Source organism: Sparus aurata, chromosome 12 (assembly GCF_900880675.1).
Source record: "Sparus aurata chromosome 12, fSpaAur1.1, whole genome shotgun sequence".
Classification (NCBI taxonomy): domain Eukaryota; kingdom Metazoa; phylum Chordata; class Actinopteri; order Spariformes; family Sparidae; genus Sparus; species Sparus aurata.
This window is the reverse complement of record NC_044198.1, coordinates 25,622,976-25,641,739: the sequence shown is the minus strand read 5'-3', so window position 1 is coordinate 25,641,739 and position 18,764 is coordinate 25,622,976. Positions and strand designations below refer to the sequence as shown.

General features: G+C 42.4%; 2 protein-coding genes across 2 annotated transcripts; both read right to left on the bottom strand.

Moving 5' to 3' along the window:
* Positions 1-367: 367 nt before the first annotated feature.
* Positions 368-14,118, bottom strand: aebp1a (AE binding protein 1a). Its single transcript, XM_030436658.1, has 20 exons — positions 13,519-14,118; positions 8,935-9,180; positions 8,494-8,580; positions 7,540-7,605; positions 6,877-6,936; positions 6,720-6,779; positions 6,093-6,170; positions 4,972-5,081; positions 4,725-4,864; positions 4,512-4,596; positions 4,288-4,432; positions 3,451-3,530; positions 3,237-3,360; positions 2,848-3,044; positions 2,438-2,611; positions 2,233-2,358; positions 1,897-2,143; positions 1,669-1,808; positions 1,430-1,529; positions 368-1,327 (listed from the first exon to the last, which is right to left on the bottom strand). Exons 1-20 carry the CDS (start codon positions 13,757-13,759, stop codon positions 762-764), a joined length of 3,072 nt encoding a protein of 1,023 aa, XP_030292518.1. The 5' UTR covers positions 13,760-14,118; the 3' UTR covers positions 368-761.
* Positions 14,119-17,424: 3,306 nt separating this feature from the next.
* pnx (posterior neuron-specific homeobox) lies at positions 17,425-18,121 on the bottom strand. The gene is made up of 2 exons (XM_030436299.1): positions 18,007-18,121; positions 17,425-17,921 (listed from the first exon to the last, which is right to left on the bottom strand). The coding sequence occupies exons 1-2, from the start codon at positions 18,119-18,121 to the stop codon at positions 17,425-17,427; spliced, it is 612 nt and encodes a 203-aa protein (XP_030292159.1).
* Between the last annotated feature and the right edge of the window lie 643 nt (positions 18,122-18,764).

Sequence of the window (18,764 nt, the reverse complement as noted above, 5' to 3'; positions counted from 1 at the left end):
TGTAGTTGTAGTCCATCATATGAACCATTTTGACATCACTTTGTATCTTCTGGCAATCTTGAATGTCTGAACCCAAAAGTCAGTCGTTGTGGAGAGATTTCACCGACAAATGAAAAGATCTGTTGGAGCAACCACTGAAATCACCAAGATTAATCGTCTAGACTTCAATTAGTTGTTGAGCTTTTTCAGTCTGGACCAATATGTTGGTTTCTTCTTATGTCAGTCATCGGCCGAGTCCAAACGATCAGCCTACAGTTTTTGTGGTTTTGTAGTCAACGTCATCAAACTTACACATCTGTATCCATAAATAGACCTTCTAGTTAATGTCAGACACAATCTGAACCACAAAATCAAACAAAGACTGAAGTTATGTAGAAAACAAACTTCATTTTAATCAATGCGTTCTGCATTTTAATGGAAGCCAGCAATCACACCGTGAAGACATTACAGAAACGTAAAGATACACATACAGGTCTAATGGAGAAGTATATAATCCTATCTCGTTCGTGCTGTAAATGTTTTATTGAACGTTACACTTGTGCTGTATCGTCTCTGCTCAGCAGAAGCTTCCTATTCCAGAGAAACGCATTTCTCGAGGACGTTCCCTTGAAATCACTTTTCGTCTCCACTCATTGTTCACATGACAAGTGAAAACTGTGAAAACTAAATAATTAACAATCAATGTGTGTTTTTAAACTGTGATGTTGCAGCAAACTGAAGTGGTTAGTAAGGTCGTTGTGTAACATAGATGTGGAACCGGATCAATCAATAGTGTATTCGAAGGGATAGTCCTGCGTGGGCACCGAGGCAAAGCTATCGAACGGGTTCTCAGTGGACCAGCTGTCCACAGGGAACCAGGAGTCGTACCAGGAGGTGGTTTTCTCTGTTTCAGGTATTGTCGTCGGGGCTCTTGTTGTAGTCGTTGTTGTTGTTGTGGTGGTTGTTGTCGTCGTTGTTGCAGTAGTCGTAATAAGACCGGCTCGTAATCTCTGCTGCCTCAGCCTGCGCAGACGCATGATCCTCAGCCGCCGGAGCCGCTCTGCGTTCTGAGCGATGGCGTGGCCGTCTGTGGTGCTGACGACGGGGCTGGCTGTGGTCGTTCTCACTGGGTTCACTCTGGTGACCAGTCGAATGGGCCTCTTGCCGTTGAGCGCCATGATTTGTTTGATGCGGTCCCAGTTGGATTTGGCCAGCGTGAAGCTGCAGGGAGTGGCTCCCGAGTCGTAGCCCACCATGCACAGCCTGGTCTGAGGCGTGTAGCCGTCGGCTTTGGCGGTCACCCTGTACTCTCCGGGATTCAACAGCCGCCAGTAATCACCACCGACAGCTAGAATGAGAGGCAGAAAATGTTGGGTCAACATCTCTGGAGCAGCATTCTCCTCAACACCTGAACTGAAATAAATAAATAAATAAATAGCAAGTATTTTACCAGTTTTGACATCATGCCGTATTCCCTCCACAGTTACGGTGGCGTTGGGCAGCGCGGTTCCCTCCACGTCTCTCACTACGCCCTTTATCCCTCGATGTACCTGTACAGGAAACAGCATATCACATCTACCTGAACTTCAAACCACAATGTCGTCTTTCACAATTTCAACAGGACGCAGCAGCTTTAGACAAAACTTTAAAACCACTGTGATGAAGATTTTAGGGGAGTCCGTTTCTCACTTGTTCGATGAAGGACAGCAGAGCCTCGCGGTTGCTCTCCCACTCGAGAGGAAGTTCACTTTCATGTGGAAACTTGTCACAGCCCAAGAAGATGGACAGCTCAAAGCAGTTGGTGTGCAGGTAGCTGAAGTCATTCATACCTGTGAGAGAGGATCACAGGTGGAGGATAAAGAATGTCGTCTTCTTTTCCCGCCTCTTAACTTTTATCCCCACTGTGTCAACACTTACTGCCCACCACTGGCTTCCAGCTGGCTCTGTTGGCGATGCCTTGTCCCGCAGTGACATCATCACCATGGCAGGAGCCCCGGTAGGTCTCCGTCATGGACAGATGACTGTGAGCGTATGACATCGCCAACCATCGAAACATGGCGTCGTCGGGCGTCTCCCTCAGAGCTCCTTCGTTCTGCCGCTGAATGCGAGCCCACGTCTCCTCGTTCATCTCGGCGTTTCCTCTCCACCGCCGGCTGTCGCTCAACTGCAACAACATCAAGAATTATGGGGTTTTTTATGCTGATGTATGCTTATTGACTGTTTATGTGCTTGTTCTTTGTAAAACAGCCTTACAGATACAGGTGGACGCTGCATGTCAAAAGGGTACGCGACCAGTTTCTCTCCTCCTTGCAGATTAGCTCCCAGCACAAAGGGGTTGCGCTCCATCCAGGAAATGATGGCTTTTGTCTCAGTAGCGAGCTACGAGAGCAAGAAACAGAGAAAAATTAATGAATTGTGTAGATCTCAGTGGTAAATGTGCAGCATAAAATAAACTCACAGAGCCATTGAGGGTGTTTTCTGGGAGGGGGATGTGATGGTTGGGCACTAAACGAGGGACCCAGCCTCTGTCCTCGGCTCCCCACAAGATGCTGTTGAGGTCGGGGAAGTTCTGGAAGATGTCGTAACCTTCTTCAGTCCAGTGGCCCAGAGCCCAGTTCCCCATCTCCGAACCCTGGAGGAGAAGGAGGGCGACCACGTTAGGGCTCAAAGTTTTAAAGGCGTTAACGTAAAGATGAAGCATTTCTGAATCAGGAGATACAAATTTGATAAAACGATGATTTGAATTCAAAACAGAACAGCTGTCTAACGAGAGTCTCCTCAGTTTTTTGCTTTTCAACATATGGAGTCTAATTTCTTTTAAAATAATAATATACTGATGTCATAATTTCGGCTCCAGGCCCGTCGTACCATCTCGTACGCCAGCTCGTAGGCGTCCGGATTGAGCGAAGGCACCAGGTGTATCCTCACTCCGTCCACCAGGCGGCGCACTCTGGGGTTCTCGTCGTTGTACTCCTTGCACAGAAACTGCATCAGCAGGAGGAGGAGCTCTCGACCCAGCGCCTCGTTACCATGGAGACCAGCTGTGTACCGAAACTCCGGTTCACCTGTCGACAGCGGAGGAAAAGTAACAGGTGTATAAACACGAAAACGAAGGGAATGTTTAGACTTTCATGACTTTATTCAAACCCTGTAAGAGCATCTATTTAAATCACTCGTTATAAATTAGTTAATCTTTAATGTTATGCATATGGGCGACATCAGACACGGTGTATTCTTCAGGTGTCTGTCTCTCTCACCTGTCTCATGTTCTCCGGGGTTGTCTGAGATTTCCATGGCGTACATCTTCAGGCCCTGTGAGCTTTTCCCGATGTTGTAGATCCTGGTGATGTTGGGACACTCTTCATTTATCACCTTCATCATCTGGAAGAGAGCGAGAGAGGGAGAAACACATTTGAGATATTTACAGAATTATCAGTAAAAAGTCAAACAGTTTACTTTTCGTTAACACACCTGTCTCATCTCCTTGTAGTTGTGGTGTCTGAAGTCCAGATCATCTGTTGGATCGACTTCATTCTCACTGCGGTAGCTGCCTGAAAGAAATGGTGGAAACACTTATCCGTTATTCTGTGATGCAGTTATGTAATACAGCTTCTGAGGTCATGAGGTTCGTCTTGTGAAATGAACTCTTGTGTATCACCACGGTTGGATAAAACTAACGTCAAGTTTGGATGGCGACTTATTCCTCAGAGGGATGAACAAACTGTGTGACTCATGAGGTCATGAAACCCTTCAAAACCTATAAAACACCAGAAAATTCAAACAAGGTTTCCAAGTTGGAGATGTGACACTAACATCGGGTCAGAGGCGAGGTTTATAACTTTAAATCAGTTTTTATCCTAATGATAGTTTTCATCAGCTTTTAGAGTGTCATGTCTTCTAAAAACTGATATTAATTTATGTATACTTTAACTTTATTTAAACACACAATATCTAATTTCTGTCACTAGGGATCTCTAAAAAACAAAAGACGTAAGGAGTGCGGGATCATGATTTTCTTCTTCTTTTACTTTGTTGCTTAACGACCATCGTTGCTGACGGAAATCCATCCGGACAGACGTTCACAGAGACGGTGTTTTATAAGTTTTATTCATGTTATGTTCCGTCTTGCCAACTTTCATCATCACTCTTTTACTCTCTCCTGGAAGTTATAGCAACAGGCGAGCAAATGAAACACATCGTTACTTTGAATGTTTCAGAGTCAAAACTGTTTCACTGCATGTTTGCACTTTAGTTTTCAATAATAACCCTGGTTAATGGGGCTGTGATGTTATTTCCTGTGTTACTGACTGGGAAGTTGACAGGCGAGGATCTCAGCTCGAAGACACAGGCTGCCGTTCCAGCTCTGAGGAAGGATGCGAATGTAGCGCGCCACCACGGGAGGAGTGAACTGACTCATCACCGGTGTGTCCTTGTCCACATTCCCATAGAACAACTGCAGAGGACGATCACACAGAAAAGAAAAGTTACAATAGTTCAATGTCTTTCATTGGCTGTTGTTTGATTCCACTCACCCATTCAGCGTAGCCATCATGCAGTGTGGTCCAATCTCGACTGTCGTTGCTGAAGGCCACATAGTAGGACGACACGAAATCCTCACTGGGAGGAGAATGAGATTCATCAGTCGTTATTTCTACTGATCTGTGTGGGAATTTTCTATTGATATTGCCGTGATATCGTTATCCTGAATTCTTCAGGGCAGAATAACGTTGTAGTGAAAGACTCACAATTGCTCTGAGTTTCTTCCCTGAGTGATGACCCCAGTGAACTCCACCTCTCGGCGGGCGTCCACCTCAAACCAGTGGATTGTTTCCTCTGGCTCTGCACACCACGCTCCGCCGTACAGATCCTCGTCGTTTCCAGAGCCCTGCAGGTGACCACACAGCTGCTCTCAGGACTAGTTTTTCATCCAGAGAATTAGTTTGAAGTACAGACTCATTTTCCCCCAATCATCCTGAAGTGTTGTGTGTCTACCTGCATGTTGAGTCGCCCCCGCTGAGCCGAGAAGCCGTGGTGAGACTGAGAGGAAGCCAGCAGCTGGTCGTCTTCCACCCGGTGAGACTCCAAGCCAAGAGGAGGACACTCTGAGAGGAAAAGCAAACAGGATCCGCTTCACAAATGTTCCAGAAAGAATTCAAAACACTCACTGCCTTTATTCTTGGGAGCAGCATCGCAGCCGTTTACGAGTCTGTCAAAGGCATGTTTTTCTTTTTAATGAAGGCAGCTGCAGTGAAACATGCGGCTTTTAAAAGGCTGATGAACAGTGGTGAAGTATTCAGAGCCTTTAAAACAAATGAAAAAACTCCCCTACTCAAGCAAAAGTATGTAAGTACAATTAACGAGATGGAAGGATGGAAAGTAAATTTAGTCACGCTGCAGTAAAATGTTCCCTGTCAGTGTTTTCATGTTATCTGGTGTTTGTTGTAGATGTTTAAGTTTGAGCTCATTTTAACTCCTTTACCTACTGTTGGCTAGTTTAATCTACAGCAATCTGTTTTAAATCTTTGTGACTACAGATTTTCCAGCTAATCCAAGAGGGGTTTTTAAAGGTAAAGTTCAGCTTCAGTCAAGTTAAGTCGTTATCTACTAACCCTGATGGAAAGTCAGAGTATTTCTGGAGCTTCAAAGAAAAACAGTGTTGCAGCATTCTCCTCAACAACTGAGGGAGATGGGGACTTATTTTAAAAAATTAAAAAAACTGGCAAAAAACTATAAAACAAAGAGATCCCAAACTGATTTGAAAAGATGTTATTTACATCTTTGACAGACGGTCCATCTCGCATCAGACGCGGTGCATGCTAACTCTGAAGATGTGAAGATTTCAAATTAAAAAAGGATGTAATTAAAGTCTCTTCAAATCAATTTGGGATCTCAGGGTTTCTGGACACTTTGATTACGGCAGATGAGATGTATGAAGCCATTTTATGTACATTTAGAATTATAAAACAAGTCTGCAGCTACTTCAGTTGTTTAGGAGATCACTGCAACGCTGTTTTGCATGTGTGTTTCATTCCAACTCAGCAAATCAATACACACATTTTTGACACTTCCTGAAGGTGAGAAACAAGTGAACAAATCTGAATGTAACCTCTTACTTTTCGGCTCAGCAGGCACTGCGATCTGCCTCAGTCGCTCCTCCTCCTCCTCCTCCCACTGCTTCCTCAGCCGCTCAGCTTCGCAGCGTAATGAGAAAACAGCATGTGTCAAAACAGTGTTTTCACATGGACCTCGCTCTCCAGCCAACCGCTACCACACAAAATATTTCCATATGTGCTCGTACAGTTCACCTTCATTCCCACTCATTCATCCCTCATGTGTTTCCAATCTGAAATATGGGTCAGTTTGGAATATTTGAGTTCATGTCTTGTTGAATCAGATAACCGTTTGGATGTCAGTGGAGAGTTTTGTAACATTTAATGTGATTTTACTGGAAACACTAAAAGCAAAATGTTGTGCAAGACTTTAATTATAAAATTGATCCTTTCAGTCACGTCCCTGCCTCCTCCTGATATCACCGTAACAACAGCCAGCTGGTCTCTGAGCTTTACGTAACAATCTACAGCAGGATACTGAACAGAGCAGCTGGAACTGTTTTAACAATATTTGTTACTAAACTCAATTCTGATTCTGGTCTCTTAATGTGATTTGTTGTCTAGAGGAAAAATATGGGATATAATTTATCATTTCAACATTCACGTTTTCTATTAAAGTGAAATAAAGACCTTTTTCTGCTTTTTCTTTCCGAGCTCTCTCCTCCTCTTCCTCCTGTCTCTTAGCTGCCACTGTGAGTCAATCAGACACAGAAACAACTCGTTATCTGCAGCACATGTGATTTATAAAAGCTCATCTGGCAGGAAGTTATCACAGCGAGGGACGTACAGTCGGCGTAATCATACTCTTCATACCAGGGGCCGACAAAAGGGACAGTGGTGGTTTCCTCTGAAACAGAAGCAGAAGATTACAGCTTAGACTTCTTTTTAATTACCTTCCTCGAGGAGGTATATGGACACAGTTTCACATGTAAAAACAAACAAAAAGAAACTTAAGGAAAGTCAGCGAACACTGACAGCAGTTACTTAGTAATGTCCAAATACAATACAAAGAGGCTGTTTTTTTTCCACACGGTCTATTTTCTTTTATTTTAGTATCATTTGACTAAACTGTTCCCTCCATTTTAAAAACTAGGACAAACTAATACATAGCAAAACTCATTTTTGTTGATTCTGACAGCCCTGCGATAGAAAGCTGTATGAGGATCATACTCCTTAAAGATCTTGATCTGCTGGCGCATTTGTTTTGAAAGAGTGTGAGTTATAGTAATTTTGTTATCAGGCGGATGAGTTCCCTCAACAGAGCCGAGAGAGAAAAAGATTAACGATTTAACGTCTGCAGTTGTTCCATAAACTCTCATAAATCTTTTAATGTGAGGTTAAACCTTAAATTAAATACATCTTAAACTGATATCTCCATGATCATACCAAAGATTATTAAAACCAACACTTTGTGGCAAACACAACCACATATTATAAAACATAGGAGTACCTGGTATATACATGATGACCTCAGTAGTTGTGTCTTCTTTCTTATCATGTCGTCGACCAGGCTCATCTGTGAAGAACACAGTGCATACTCTGTTATCATTTTTTTTATAGTAAATCCAAAAACAGAGTTCAGTGCCATTAAAGGGGAAATAGATCAGCAGGAAAAACTCATTAAAAATGGACTAAAAAAACACGAAAGAGTATTTTCTGGCCCGGTCGTGTGTCTGTATTTGCTCGATGAAAACATTCAAACCTGTCTCATGAGGAACTGCAGTATCCTGCTTTGATTGCGCCTCTATTTGCTTCCCTCCATAAAACACTCACATTTTCACATCCCTGCTGGAACCTCTACACTTTGCCATAAAAGGATTTATAAAACATTTGGCTCTGACTGAATAGACGTTGATGAAACCTACATCTGGCGTCCCAGTAGTCAAACTCACTGAGAGTTTTTGTTGGAGATGTCGGCTTCTTAGGGACTGAGCGTAAGAGCCGAGGAGGCAGCAAATATACAGTGCAACATCAAAATGTGATTAAAGTAGAAAAAGTATAAGAATTATGTATATTATTTTGTTGTTTTACAATTATGGATGTATTAATGTGATCATCAATTTGATGTTGCAGCTTGTAAATGTTGAGATAATTCTAAATACTTGATGAATGAATTACTTAAAGTACTTGATTGGGTGTTGAATTTACCTCCAGATCAAAAATTGCATCTTACACTATAATTAATCTTATATATTTAATCTGAATATTATAAGTAATAATTAACTACAGCTGATGCATAACCCTAGTGGAGTAACTGCACAATATTTCACTCTGAAATGTGGAAAAAGTAAAGTAAAGTAGCTAAAGTTAGCTACTGTGAATGAGGAATATCTGTGGATTATTTACACAAGTTGTCAGAGTTTTAATGTAAGAAGTCCAGTTCAGTGACCATTAAAATTCTTACCCAGTCCTGGCTCAACGGGCTCGACGGGCTCAACGGGCTCCACAGGCTCTTCCACTCCAGGCAGCTTTGGGGTCACAGGTCGAATTACTGTAAAGATGAACTTAGAGAGTTAAAAGGAATCCCGCCATCCCATCAAACCGAATATGGCGAGGGGAAAGGTTGTGATGTATTCATAATTGATTGCAAAAATGATCATTAAGTTTAATGTTGAAGGTTACATTTAGTCAGAAGTGGAAATTTCTTGTTGAAGCATCAACTTCTTTTAAATAAAATGTACAGCTATCTTTTTCTGAAGAAACATTTAGGTGTATTATGCATACATTTTATTCATCTACAACAATATCAATATCAAGAGTAAGATTTGTAGGTACCTAGAAATGTTATGTAATGTTAAACACTGTCCAGATAATATAGATTTCGTTGAATATAATGTGTACATACATGTGTCCCAGCCCAGTTCAAGCAGCAGCCTCTCCTCTTCCTCATCCAGGGAAGGATGCCTGGGCTCTGGCTGCGTTGTGGTCACTACCTTTGGTTTCTTGGTGGCTTTGGGAGCCTTGGGCTTCTTTGTGGGTTTTGGTGCTTTGGGTTTCTTAGTAGGTTTCGGAGGTTTTGGCTTTTTGGTGGGCTTAGGGGCTTTCTGCTTCTTTGCTTTGGCCTCCTTCTCTGCTGCTTTCTTTGCCCTGGCTTCAGAGAGATGGGTTTAAAAAAAGGAAAACAATCAGTTACAATGTGTGTCTAAGTATACATATATGAAAGAGAGTATGGCACATAGAGCAGCTGTGTACCTTCTTTAAACATTTTACTTTTGGTTATAAAAACTTTTATTGCCAAGCGTTTCTTTTCCGCTACTCTTTATTGTCTGTTTGTTAGGAAACATGTTTTACAGCGAACGTCATGTTGTACCTATAAAACATGTTAAAACTGAAGCTCAGACACTGATATAACACATAAATGCAGCAGGACCTGGAGGAGAGTTCAGCCGGCTCGCTGGTTTGTTTTGGTCTGAGACCAAATGAGAACGCAGCCACAGAAGAGACGCTGCCAAAGACTAATAATCTCCACAGAAAGCTGTTCCTTTGACAGCCAACACTGTACAGTCTCAATGACGTAACACTTATGTAAGATTAGTCAAAGTTTGGTCTGATTGTAGATCATGTTAGGCCAAGAGTTGAATCCATATCAAAATCAGAGCGTTTTTCTAGCCTGGCATCAAGGCAACAATCCCCAAATGTAAATTAGTTCGGGACCTCTCAGCTCATGTTCAATTACAAGGAGCTTTACCAACAACCACAATGTCTCTGGATGCAATTATAGACCTATAACCAATCACAGCAACAAACTGTGTGAAGAGAGGTGGAAGTAAAAGTAGCAGTACCATAGTCTACTAACAATTATAGCCATGTATTAAATTCTTATACCATAAAGCATGAAAATATACTTAAAATACCAAAAGTACTAATTATGCAGAATGACATATTTCACTATCATGCATATTGTATTTTTGGGATTGTGTTGTTCTGGTTTAACAAATGTATGTCACTTATCTGCTTGGTCTTCTCGGTTAAGAAAAAAGTTTTAGGGTAGCTAGCTAGCTACTACTTGAACAAATATATTTACTTTAATAGCTAGCTACTTACGTTAGCAAGCTAGCTTACGCACATTATCCATGGCGGTTAATGTTAACTCACTCAGTAAACCGACACACCGGTGCCCTTACCTGATAAATATCGTGATAAACTTTTAAATTAGACTTTAAATATTTCATATGAGAGACTATTCAGAGACTATTATCAGTATTTCTCGCAAAACTTGCTTGCTAACGGCAGCTCAGGTGAATTACGTCAACGTTTCATTAGCTGCGTCGTACAGCGTAACCCTACGACTCACGCTCAAACTCCATTGGCTCACAGAACCGTCCAATCACACCCGCCCCACGTTGGATTAACGGCTGTGATTGGCTGTGACCAGGACAGCCGACGCGTCTGCCTGAGCGTATAAATTGTGAGCTCGAGCGGTTGCTATCGTAGTTAAGACTTCCTGTTTGAATTAGAGCTGAACTCTAAAATCAAATAAATAAACTAATCCTTTCTTATTTAAATAATGTATTTGATTTGCATTCTTTTCAAGAGTGAAAAGGAGAAGATTAGGACCAATGTTACGTCTGTGCTTTGAGTATGGAGGCTGGAAACATATTGCTATGGTTAGCCTAGCTTAGCATAAAGACTGTAAACAGCAGGAAACAGCTAGCCTGGCTCTGTCCAATGTTCAAAAATACACCTACAGCTGGCTTTGTTAACAAATTGTATCTTGTTTATTTACACACATCTTCCATTTTTATGCCAATATTGCAACATAAGATAATATCATCCAATATATATTTACCTTTTTAGTTATTGGGCTATAATGACTAGTCAGAGTGAAGCTAAAATAAACATAACTGGAAATCTCATTACTCTCCAACTCTTCAACTCTCCAGACTGCTTTCACATTAAAAGATTTTAAGACAGCGTGGTGAGTTATATTTTTGTGTTGTGAACACTATATGCGTGTGTGTGCACTGCAAATATTGTGCAATTCCAGCCTTTTGTTTCCACGATATTGCAGAAAGATATATAATGTTGGAAAACAGATGTATAGGGGTGACCTCAGAACCTCCAGATGTTTTTAACTTTAATCAGCTCGGTGTCTCTTTACACCCCCTCAAGTGTCTGATTTTAAACTTCGTAATGACTTTAAATTGTAAAATAGTTGGTTTCATGTTAAACTACATGGAATATTACAGAGGGGAGATCTTCAAAGGGCCTCACGGTTCAGTGTTTTTAATCCACCTTCGTTATGTAAGCATCATCAGACTCCAACGCAGACAGACACAGAGGGCGGCTTGTTTTTCCTCTACTATACGTGTTTCCTGATGTTCTACCGGTCCTTAAACACAACACTCCCTCGCAGCCAAGCCATTACTCAACCTGGGTAAACTGGTGAGACACATTTCATGACTGTCACTCACCTTGTCTGTGCCTGAACACAGAAAAAAGCAGTACACAAAGATGAGATTGTGGAAGGTTTGTTTTTTTATACCTTTTGCTGCATGCGTCAGATCGAGTGTTTACAGCCGGCCGCAAAGCTTTTCCTGTTTTGTTTTCTCAGACGTAATTATAGCTTTATGGCACATGTGTCTTTCACAGATGTCGTGTGTCACTATAGCTGGAATACCACCTGGACACAGCAGGAACCAGAGCCCCCCTACAGGCCCAAAACTCCAGGATTCACTGCATGTCTAATGTTTTCTTGGTGAGTCACTGAAAATAATTGCTAATTTTGTCTGGAAAACCAAACTTTTTGTAGATAAAATGCATCTTAAGACTTTACTTATCCACTGTATATTGTTATGCATATTCCAGATTTAAGAATCATAGTTGTATTTGTCACATGGGCAGTGAAAAGTCGGGTGGTATAACCCACGGCTATGCCAAAGAAGTTGGTGTCCAGTAAAGAATACAGCCATGCTAGCAGCTCTGTTAAATCACTACAGACGTGCATTTAACAGAATCTTTAGGTTTGGGATTGAAGGGTAGGAGCTCAACAACAAAGCATCCAGCCTTGCAAAGACTAATTGTTATGGAAGCCAAGAGAAAATAGTAGCCTTCAAACCCTTGATAGGCTCCAAAAAATATAAAAATATGCCTGAATAAAGATGATAAAGATGTTGCACGCTCAGCAAAGCCTCCCCTGGATAAACAAATCTTGGGAGAAATGAACAATTGTTTTGGATTTCTGGTTTTGTTAATTATGGCCTTTTATGTAACCTAAATCAGCCGCGCATGAAAAACTGTGGCTGCTACGGCCTGCGGTTTTGCTTCATGCAGCGGAAAGTTAACATTCAGTACATCATTGCCATTGAGTCGGTGCTACTGAAAGTGGGCCGTCTCATAAATCCTGTCAGCTCACTTTTGGAAAATCGTAGTGGAAATATTCCTGCCGTTGCTCAGACTTTGTGTTTTCCACAGATGTGTCTCACATGTAGACATAATTGAGGCACGGACGCCACTCTCACGGTAAAAGCTTATTCTCTGATCATTGCCCTGGACAAAACAAGCTACTAAAACTTTTACAGTTGTGTGTACTCCTGGCAGAGAAAGCAGGTCATGTAAGCAGCGGTGCGGTCGGCCTGCCAAGAATCTGTCAGACCACCAGCTGAATCACTGTGCGTTTCTGCACCATCATCGCTGAATCATGGACGTATTTTCATCAAAACAAGATCCCCAAACTCTTCTGCTTTTCTGCAATTCATTTAGTAACCACACAAGGCTTTAGCAAAGGTTTTGGTGAGTATATGGAAGTCAGGAAATTGGCTGGACGGGCTCAGAGAGAAAGCTGAAGACAGAGAATTAGATAACAGAGTTCAAACCAAATGTTTTCCTTCCTCGTGGATTGATTGCAGCCTTTCCCGTCTGTGTATCGTCAGTGTCTTGTGTTGACTGTCACTGAAAGCTCTGATCAGAGTAGCAGTGTCATAAAAAGTACCCAAAAGTCATACTAGAGTAAAAGTACAGATACTGTCTTAGAATATTACTGTGGTGAAAGTGAAATGTAAGCACACGAATAGTATTTGAGATATAAGATATAAAAAATCCGGCAGTTAATACACTTATCTAACTGCTGTGAAAATAACTTTTTTGTTTACTTTATTTTTGAATGCAAAATGCAAAGTAACAAGTAACTGAAGTGATCATATAAATGTAGTGGAGTAAAAACATTTGTCTCCTAAATGTAGTAGAGTGGAAGTATAACGTTGCAAAAAAAAATGGAAATACTAAATTGTTACAAGCAGTTACCTCAAAATGATAGTTAAGTAGAGTATCTGCGTGAAGATACTCGATTACATTCCCTCACTGAGAGTAGAAGCCAAGAGAAGACATAAAATCAGGAGAGTATTTGAGTAAATGTACTCAGTTACATTCCATCACTGAGAGTGTCATCATCTGATCAGTTGACTTTGTGGTTGAGCATGTTCCTACTTACCTGCCTCAATCTCCTCAGGTGTTTTCTTCTTCTTTGGTTTTGTCTCTTCCACCCCTCCAGCAGGCTCATCTGACATTTCAACATCCTCCTCCTGTCTCCCGTCCTCGACCAGTCCTCTGGTTTCTCTCACCTGAACCCGACTCTCTCTGGAGAGTTTGTCCTCCTTCACATCTTCTCGAGCGCAGACCAGAGCGCAGCACAGGGTCAAACCCACCCAGACGACCAGCACCTCAGGCCTCATTCCTCAACTGGAAACGCTGACGGGGATGAAGCAGAGCAAGACGTACTCCAAGAAACTAGCTGTGAAATGAGCTAAATACTAACATCTGACCTGCAGATGCACAGATGCAGCCGTGTCACCAGACTTTGAGGTCCTTAAGTAGAAGACATGAAAGGGATGTGAGCCGGAGAGAACAAAAGGATGAGCCTGTGGAAGTCTGGAGAGCTTCCTCCTCTCTGATGGCGAGTCAGCGTGGAGAGAGGGAGAAAATGTTTGTGGGCTGGAAGTTTCAAAGCAGCCCTCTGGTCGTGCTGGAGTGGAGGAAATGCATCTGTCTGGAGTGGATTTTCTCCAGCAGCAGCAGAGCAACACACCTCCCTCCTCCTCCTCCTCCTCCTCCTCCTCCTCCTCCTCGTCTACATATTCCTCAGTCACATCTCTCCCTCATGGCCCTTCACCCCCTTTTCCCCTCACCCATCTCTGAGCAGAGGGGAGGAGCATCTGCCACATGTGACATTCCTACGAGGGAGGAAAAGAAAGAAAGAAAGAAAGAAAGAAAGAAAGACCATTAAGGAAAGACTTTTTAATCTGGGCTGCAGTTGTTCTTCGAATACTGTAGAGTGGCTCAGCCAGAGTGCAGCTAATGTGGAATAAACCTCCGTGTGGAAAGTAAATGTTAGAAAACACAACTTGAGCTGAGGCTCCACACTTCTTTTAAAGAGAAAGATAAAGACTTCTCTGAGACACGGGGGAGATATTAGACATGATTATGAGGATGTAAACAATGTGAGCACAACATAGCTGCACATGCGTAGTTGTACAAATTCCGGGTGGTTTAAAACAAACATACTGTGCAACTTCAATCTTCTGTTTATAAGTAAAAACCAGCCGTACTCACGTAGTTTTATTATCAAGTTTGTACTTGATCAGTGCAGCTTTATCGACTCATACAAGCAGAATAAAAATAAAAGGTTTGTTGGAGGGTCACCGTCAGATTTGTCCTCAGTTGACACGTGATTGTGATGCTCCGACTGGTCTGATGTTCAGTCAGGAGGAAATATGTTTATATAAATAATATATCTCGAGTCTCTTTCTAAATCAACATGTCCTGACAGCCCGTGTGTTCCAGGACAGACGCCCTAAAATCTTGAAAATGTTTTCTAGACTCAGCCAGAAAGCGGCCTGTGAAACATGCATGAGATGTTTAAACAATCTGAGTGTGACTGTTGAGGATTAAATAAGGTGATATCTAAATGAAGGGATCGCGTTACATAACACTTTTTTGATTGAGGTCTCGGTCCCCGATGGATCACGCAGCATTACCTCAGTCAGAAAAACTGTTAGCAGCTGTGGGTTGATGGATTTACTCCTGAGTGAACCAAATGAGTCATGTTGTAAAAGTCAGCCGAGGGACATTCTGTTCAGCTTGGTCATCTCGACGTCAGCTGACATTAATTAAACGATAAGATGGACGTTAAAAGTTCTGGCACCATGCGCGCAAAAGATAAAGCAAAAGAAATGTAAATGTGATGAAAGAACAAGAGTTGACTGCGATGCTAGCAGCCATGTTGACGTAACTGAGGCCTTGTTCAGACCTGATTTTAACACCCATCCTGAGTGGACAGTACAGGTGTGGATGTCCTCCAAACAGACTGAGGACACATTTAACACCTGACTCTTTTTATTGATGGTTAACATGTCAAACTTGACAAATACAGTAAACGGTAACACATAACAGCTACTTACTTGCTGCCTGTGGAAAATGTCCCCAGACTCCCTTGAAAAAACGCTACATTTTGTGAGTTGTTGAGTTAAGAGGAACATAAAAAATGTTGTGAAACTCTATTTATGAGAAATTCAATATTATTGTTCCCTTCGTGTGTATTCGGCATTAATTACAACACTTTGAGTTGCTTCTTTCCTTGTAAAACGTGTCAGTTTGTCACAGCAGAAAGTCCCCAAACTCCCTTGAAAAAACGTAAAATTTTGTGATTTTTTGAATCGGGAGACACTTGATCAACATTTTGGAACACTGTATGACAAATTCTTAATTATTTAGGTCTTCTTGTAAATTCAGCTAATGTTATCCATTAAGTTTGTCCTTCCTTGTTTGTCCCAGTGCTGTATGTGTTGATTTTGGGAAGTGAAATCCAGTCAAGTGGTCACTAAATCCACATGTTAGTGGTGTAAACATTAGTATTCCAAAGTCAATAATCATCACTTTGTAGAAAAAAAGTTCAGAGGAGTGATCGTCACATAACTGATGACTCAGCAGATTGACAACAGGTGTGTCGTCTGTTCAGATACCGCTCATCATTGATCACTCTCGCTGGTGTTATGATCTAAATTCCTGCAGAAAATGACATAAAATCCTTCACTGGATTTCACATATCAACCACATCCGCCATCTTTTATCTTGCAGACTCCATCGTGAACATTTCATCTGTTCCCATCAGTTCTCTGCTCCCACTCACGATGATGGTGTTTCTGTAACAATAGCCTCTTCTATCTTCCATTTTGTCCAGTCATCCACTTTTGTTTTTCTTTCAACTCCCATCTGTTTCCAATCCCTTATTGGTGGAGGTGGTTTCAGATTTGTTTTGTTCTAACCAGCCTGCCAGTAAAAAAAAGAATATATATATAACACACAGCAGCAGCTCATGATAACGTGATGTTTCATCTTTCATCTTTCATCAGGAGGATTTATGTGTTGAGTAAAGGGATCTTAAGAGTTTGTAGCACCTGGGTTTATATGTCTTTTCTTCCCCTGATGTTTACGTTTTGTCATGAGGGGCTGCTACGAATTACTTAGAGATTCATAAAACTAAATACTTCTCTGATTTGTCTCATTCAGCGTCATGGATGGACGTTTAGGAGAGTTCAGTAACCCCCCTGACATCTGAGGATAAGAGTATGTGCTAAATGACATACAGATGTGTGTGTGTGTGTGTGTGTGTGTGTGTGTGTGTGTGTGTGTGTGTGTAAGAAAGAAAGAAAATATTTGTTGAGAAAAAACAGATTGAAGCAGCTCTTTTATGTGTGTCACTGAAACACTTTTATTCCAGCAAGCACGGAATTTACCACTTTGGATTTTTGTTTTTGTCTCGCTCACCACACACACACACACACACACACACACACACACACACACACACACACACACACACACAGTTAACCCTATCCGACCTGCAGTCTGCGTCCAGTTAAACTGATCTGAGGCCGTTCAGGGAGTTTTGTGTTTTGTTTTACGACGCAGTTCTTTTCACTGAAATCTGACCCAGATACTTCGTCCATTTTAGGAGGAAACAAGCAACATGTGGAGCAGAAAAGTTGATTTAAAACCTCAGAAGATACAAGTGGTCCTCTCTTTCTTTATATGATTATTTAATAATACGTGCACTGATGTCATTTTGGACAATAAACTGTAAAACTGTAGATAAAAAGAGGTTAAATCAATATGTTTGAAGAAAACAGGGGAAGCAACAAAATCAAGTTTTGTATAAAAAAATGTTTATTAAAATAAGTTATCGCATAATTACATAAAAAATATTTCTACTCTCAGTCCTGTTTGGCACTTTAGCTCCTGGATAATAATTAGAATAATAATAATAGTGCCATACTCTTTGCAGTTTTTCCTCTGGAGGCGTGTTGGTCCATCATGAGCTCAGTCAGTGCAGATGCAAACATCATCTGTAATAATGGTGATATGGCACCAGCGGCGGCGCATGCGCAAACACCTGCAGCGGCTGCTGGTAGCACAGAGGCCTGTAGGGCAGAGGGGAGCAGGCAGCAGGGTGTGCGGGGAAGGATGAGGGGAAGCCCGGGTGGAGATCCTCCTCTGCCTCCGGACCCTGCAGCCGCTCCTTCTTCCACTTGGTGCGCCGGTTCTGGAACCAGATCTTCACCTGAGTCTCGGACAGGCGCAGGGCGGAGGCGATGGTGTGGCGCTCCAGCACCGACAGGTAGTGGCACCTGTGGAAGCTGCGCTCCAGGATCTGCAGCTGCTCCAGGGTGAAAGCGGTGCGGATCCGCCGGCTTTTTGCCTTCGACCTCTGAGGCTTCTTACACGGAGCCTCTTCCTCCTCTTCCTCCTCCTCCTCCGCCTCCTCCTTCTCCGGGCTGCAGCCTCCACCTGCCGGAGGACGCTGCTGCGCCTTTGGTCCATATCTTGGAGAAGACGCTCCTGAAACAAGGAAAATCACAATTATATTTCTATAAAGAAATAAGACAACACCAACTTTTCCTGCATCTCTGAGTTGTGTTCTCACCTGTTGTCTCCTCAGCACAGATTATTCTCTTTGTAAACTTTCTCGGATCCAGAATATCCTCCACAGAGAAAGGCGTCCTGTGGAGGAGCGCTCGTTTGGCTGCGTGTGGCTGCATCTCAGCTCTCCTGGCAGGCGGCTGTGTCGGTGCCCTGCATGCGCTCCTCCGGGGTTTATATACTCAGCCTCTTGCACACGCTTGCAAATTTACATTTCATTCAAAAAAAAAAAAAGTTACCCAAATGAGGCGATGCGTCTTACGGGAACAATCGCCGCCTTTACGCGCAGACACGCTCCGGCCCCGTGTGGACCCCCGTGTGGGCACTTGAAAATGTAAATGTGCGCTCTCAGCTGGAGGAGGGGAGGGGGGAGACAGTGCCGGGTTATTTATTGCCGGGCATCTGGTTAAAATGTGCCCCCTTTCTTTCCCTCCGTGTTCCTTTTTGTGCTTGGGCTTGTCATTATTTGCAAATGTGAGATTTTACGGTGGCAGGACACGTGAACGCCGCTTGTGATGCTAATTGATGGACTCATCAAAGGGAAAGTTTGTGCGCTTTTCTCCCTCTCTTGTGTCGCAGTTTCCATAGAGCAGCGTCCCCACAATGCACCTCGTGTTTAATGAGAAGCCCACTAACAACTTTATGAGGCCATCTGATCACTGAGACTCAGGGAAGGTTTTTTTTTGTGTGTGTTTCAAATTATTTAGTTGGTGCTGAAACAAGTGGAGCAAATAGAAGCAGGGATGGTAGAAATACTAAAGT

Bases quoted from the DNA above. Each gene is read 5' to 3' on its own strand.
- aebp1a (XM_030436658.1), bottom strand. From the start codon at position 13,759: ATGAGGCCTGAGGTGCTGGTCGTCTGGGTGGGTTTGACCCTGTGCTGC. The intron at 4,433-4,511 runs GTGAGTGGAATC...CGTCCTCTGCAG, and splicing joins ATGATGGCTACGCTGAATGG to TTGTTCTATGGGAATGTGGA. The intron at 1,809-1,896 runs GTAAGTGTTGAC...CCTCTCTCACAG, and splicing joins CTGGAAGCCAGTGGTGGGCA to GTATGAATGACTTCAGCTAC.
- pnx (XM_030436299.1), bottom strand. From the start codon at position 18,121: ATGCAGCCACACGCAGCCAAACGAGCGCTCCTCCACAGGACGCCTTTC. The intron at 17,922-18,006 runs GTGAGAACACAA...TCCTTGTTTCAG, and splicing joins CTGTGCTGAGGAGACAACAG to GAGCGTCTTCTCCAAGATAT.